The sequence below is a fragment of the Rhea americana genome, unplaced genomic scaffold (genome assembly GCF_003343005.1).
Source record: "Rhea americana isolate MKP2758 unplaced genomic scaffold, rheAme1 scaffold_36, whole genome shotgun sequence".
Lineage (NCBI taxonomy): Eukaryota > Metazoa > Chordata > Aves > Rheiformes > Rheidae > Rhea > Rhea americana.
Genome location: NW_028186490.1, coordinates 3,565,718 through 3,570,888, shown reverse-complemented (window position 1 = coordinate 3,570,888; position 5,171 = coordinate 3,565,718). Strand labels below are relative to the sequence as shown.

The window sequence follows — 5,171 nt, the reverse complement described above, 5'->3', positions numbered from 1 at the left end:
CAAAAAAAAAAAAAAAAAAAAAATCAGCTGTCTTGGAGCAAAATGAAGATGTTCATGGAAAGAAGGAGCAATTTCTCTCTCTCTCTGCAAATTAATTATTGCCTGCTACATGTAAAATACTCATCTACCAAACAAATAATTGGGGAGTAGGTGGGTGGAGAAACTTATATTACTCATATAGGAAGAAAATGTGAGAATTGAAGCGTAGTTTTAAACAAGTTACCTATTTAGGGTGTGTGTGTGTGAGTGCATGCACACACAATCAGAAACATATAGCTTCATTTGAAATGGCAAGTGTCCCAAGAGAAAAAAAATTTCCTTTAAAACAACTATAACCAAACCAGGATTTATGATAAGAATATACATTTAGTAAATCTTTATGTTTACCTACTACATTCTTTGCCTCTACTCAGAAGAGAGGATGTTTCACACTGATGTTTGTTCAAATATGATTTTTCAGGACAGAATTAATGACAGCAATTTTAAAGCAACGGAGAGAGAAACCTGTTTGAGAGAATTGCTAGTCTTTTTTTAGTGAAAGAAATCTGAATTGTGATCATTTTATTTTTAATTACTGATATCTTTTGATGCTGCAGGAAACATTCTTACATAAGATATTAATATTTATTTATTTATTTCTAATATAAACATGAAGCCCGTATAATCATCATTTCCCACTTGGGTGCTGATGGCCCATTACAAACATCAGCGTTTGAAAGGAAAGTAAATGTTTCCTACTTCCTGATACTTGAAGTTACTTAGCTGTTCCCATAGCTCTCAACTGATGCTGTCAAAAACATACCCATCAGATAGCGTAGGAAGATCAGGGACTGTCTTAAACAGCTCTTGCCAAAATAAAATAGAAAACTATGCTTGTTCTACGACTCTCACTATAACGTAGAAACATACGTTGTCGGGATCAAGATGCGTATGCCAAGTGGGAGAGAAACAGACAGAACACAACAGAGAACAGCAGCAAACACCTGGGGATAAACCAGTTTATGAAGACTTAAACCAGGATTTTATAGATAGATTTAACGGAAAGAGAAAGCGGTCTGCTTAAGATAAGTAGAGGTGTGTGCTGACTTTGGAAGACATGACAGTTAGACTGTGAGAATTCAAAGAAAAATTAAAAAGTGTAAGGGATTCAGGAAAGGCATTTTTGTAGCTGGGAGCAGGACATAGTAGCAGCCAGGAGTAAAGACAAGGAGCATCAATCTCACATTTCAAAGGTAAGTATACAGGGTGAAGGACTTTCAGGTGAGATTTGTCAGGACAGGAAAGGTATAAAGCTAGATTCAGGCATCTGACACAAGAGATGATGATGCCTGGACCAAGGTTTCAGCACTGGCAAAGAGAAAGAAATTTAAACAGAGGAAAAAAAATAGAACTGCAAATAGATTTCTGTGTTTCAAGTAAAGACAAAAAAGAGACATGATAGTGCCTGTTTTTAAAGATAACTCCCCATACATGGATTTTACCATCAAGACTAACACATAAATAATTGCCTTGCATTGCAAATTCCAGGGGAAGCATGGCAGGTGGAAACGCTTTTCACTCGCTGCTGAGAACACACTGCAGTTCATCCCTGACCCCGTTCTGGCTCTGAGATTGAATTAACTTGCACCAAGTTCTGTTTGTAAGGAAAGTTTGTGCGGCATATGTTAAAAAGAAGATAGAGATAAAAGTACACAGTGCTTAACTTGCCTCAAAATCATTTTAAACACAAACCATTAGAAAACTGTTAGTTTGAAATTGTTTATGTGATCTTACAAGGCTTTTAAAACATGATAACCATCACACTTTACACCTCTCTGAAAGGTTAGTTTAATCGTAGATCACATAAAATTGGTTTCCACAAATGCATAATGGTTCATGTGTCACACTTGAACTAAATGGTTTTTTAAATGGAGCTGAAATTATTTTGATGTGTACACATTCCCAGATATTTTTTTTTTTTTGTACAACCTTTCTTAAACCAGCCCCCATCAGGAACCATTCCCTTAAAGTCTCATTAATAATTCAGATGTTCTGATGACTTTAAAAGATCTATGGAATTGAGGCCTTTTTTTTAACTGCTTGACAAAAAGATAAATGAATGTAGAAAGAAGCGGTAGGAGTCTGGCAAGCTGTAGATCATCTCTGAACAGATTGTAACTTTATCATTCTGTCAGGAAGAATAATTTAAAGCACTTAATCAGTTAGCTTCAGTGTGCAGGATGTAACATTATGAATTCCTATCGTCCAATCTGTTCAAATCAAAGGGAACTTAATTATAATAGGTAAGAGAGAGAGAGGGAGAGGAAGATTGGAGATTGAACATTGTTCAGACTCAGACAACTTCGAGGGGGGAGGGAAATATTTACACTAATTTCAAATGAGAGGACATTTTACAAAGAATAAAAATACATTTTTTAAAAATGTCAAAAAAATATAGTAGTTCTGCTTACCTCCAGTGATAGGACCCTAATGAGTATTATTATTATAATTCCTTTTTTAAATTTTTAATTTTTAAAACGAATAAGCACAGGTATCAAATCTGTCATAAAATAAAAGGATTAAATCTTAATTAGTTTGGAGTTTGAGTGGGTTACTCATTAAATCTCACATCTGAAGTAAAAGTGCTGAAATTTCGTATTTGCTAAAGTGCCTGGGAAGTCTAGTGATTCTGCAAATCAATCCACTGCTTTAGAGGCTCTAGCCGAAGAGTTAGTTTCTTATTTTTATGCAGCTATGTCCAAATATTTGTCCTTCATTCTCTCTAATCCAGCAGTTGTTATTGTCTGCTGCCCCTTCTGAGCTTTTGTGCAGGTTCTGGGGTAGAATTTTATGTTGCTTAGGCTTCTTTATTTTATTTATTTATTTAATTTTTGATGAGCACTCCTTTCCCTTTTGCCCTGATTCCAGCCCAGAGAGAGCTGCATTTCAGTGGTAAGCAGAAGTGGTAGTTTGTGTTATATAGTCATGGGATGAGAAACGGTGCATAAATGTAACACCAAGCAGCTCTGATGTGGCATACATTAAACCTTGTACGCAATGAAAATGCCATAGCTGCAAAATCCCATCCTTTGACCCATTTGTGCTCATCCCMAGAAATAGGGGCGGAGAGAGTGGAGGGAGAGGATGGACATCCCAYGTTCACAAACACTTTGTCTAAGCACAAGCACCTGATGGCCATAAATCACTCGAAGAACAGGAGTTTATAAGTCTTTGAATAGAGCCCTCTCATAAAGATACGTATCTATAATTAAAAGATGAGACCAGTAATTGCTCTCTACAGGGCTTAAGAATATTGTTCTTTTGATCTTTTTTTTGTTATAAGAATTTTAAGAAGTTTTTGCCAACACGTGCATATGAACAACGCAGTATAGTGCCTTAAGCAAGCAGGGACTGACTAGCTGCAGCCTTGCAGCCCCTTGGCATCCCCGCTTCCCCCAAGTCCACCCCAGGTCGGTACCAGAAAACCCTTCCTGTGTCCGTGGGAGCTGACACTGCCCACAGACATCAAAGGAGCAGCTCCTCTGCTGATCTCCCTGTGAGTTTGTGCGTCCTTTGCCTTGCTGTCATGGACCACTAGCAACCTTCTCGGGATTAACGTGAGCGCTCGGTGCGTGGAGCTGCAGCAGCAGGTCTGCCGCGTGCCCAGGCCCTTCCCGAAGCGGGGCGCAGAGCACGCTCCAGCGGGCGGGTTGCTAAGTAGCATTGCAGTGGCCAGCGCACGCAGGAACGCAGCCATCTGGCGCCCTGAACGCGAGCCCTGTTTGTTCTCGCACCAGCTGCGGGAAATTCTTATTTCCGTGCTTGGGCCTGGCTCCTGAGCCAGCAACACCGACCACCTTGGGGCTGGAAGGGTTCAGAGAAGCCGCTGACCTTTTAGGTATCGCCTGTATACAGACTCACACGCTCTTTCCACATCACCCTTATCCCATCTGGCCTCTCACTTCAGCCTTTTATTTGTATTACTTTTTAATAAACGAAGCAGAGGGCAGTCACCGGAGCTTGTAAAACAGCTCTCACATTCAACAAGCAAGCCAGCAAATTGCCAGTTTTCTTTAACGCCTTACTATCAGATCTGCAAACCTGTCATCCTCCTTTCATGATAAGTATTTTCAAAGGTATTAATCTAATGCACTGTACTGCTAATAGTTAGTCAAGCTCACCTTTTGTTGATTGCCTTTTTCTATGAACTTTACTGACTGCTGCCTCCCTCTTTTTCTCTGTGTGTGTGTGTGTGTGCATATGTGYGCTTCACTAATTAAAACTCTTGTTTTCCCCTCCTTATTCTGTCTCTACCCGTTTTGCTCCTTAGCAGAAAAGAAATGGTTTACAGATGAGCCGGATAATGCCTATCCCAGAAACATTCAGATCAAGCCCATGAGCACTCACATGGCTAATCAGATCAATCAGTACAAATCGACAAGCAGCTTGATACCACCAATCAGAGAAGTTGAAGATGAATGTTGACTCCTTGGAGGCCAGAACTATTTTTTTAAAGCCTGACAAACTTCATGAATGGTGATGTGACATTTATTCCTCTTACATGCTGAACCACTGGTGGAGAAGTTGCGAAGGGCGAGCGTTACGGGAAAATAAAGTAGACAGATCTTTGTTTGTCTGCCTTTAATATTGCTTCCACGTATTTTGGAAACTATCTCATTTATAAATGAACACAATCAGAACTAGTCATGTATAGCCTCTAGCATTTTAAATTATTTTTATTTATTAGAAAAAATATATTTTTCTTTCTTTTTCATTGTCTAGTATTTTCCCTTTAAAAAAAAAAAAAAAAAAAAAAAAAAAAAAAAAAAAGCTGCATATGTGGCCAGACTCCTAAGAATTAAAAAAAAAAAGAGAGAAAAAAGAATCTGCTCAGTCTTCGGCTTAAAGGAGAATGATGGTCACCATTATAAGGACATGTAATTAAGGGAGACAAATGATATATTTACAAAAAAAGAAAAGTCCAACTTGTATTTTAGTAAATCAGAAAAAAAAAAAGAAAACAAGAACAGTTCACCAACATGTCTCTTTACTGRAGGATGTGTATTTTGTTCAGCATTGACACCAGCTCTTAATAAACTGGACTTATTTATTTTCAAAGTCGAAAGTCATATTTTTGTACATGTTACATTCTTCTGAATAATTCTTCTTTTTTTGTTGTTTTTTTAACCATA

The 5,171-nt window shown here is 38.1% G+C and overlaps 1 protein-coding gene across 3 annotated transcripts in view; it reads left to right on the top strand.

Moving 5' to 3' along the window:
• KCNMA1 (potassium calcium-activated channel subfamily M alpha 1) overlaps positions 1–4,695 on the top strand; it is a 516,194-nt gene extending 511,499 nt beyond the window's left edge. For 2 of the 3 annotated variants that reach the window (XM_085312304.1, XM_085312303.1), the window contains one exon: positions 4,313–4,695. In XM_085312304.1, coding sequence (XP_085168430.1) covers positions 4,313–4,464 — 152 coding nt within the window. In that variant the 3' untranslated portion in view covers positions 4,465–4,695. Of the gene's footprint in view, positions 1–4,309 lie in introns of all 3 variants that reach the window. The other variant, XM_085312302.1, reaches the window with a different exon arrangement.
• The last annotated feature ends 476 nt before the right edge of the window (positions 4,696–5,171 follow it).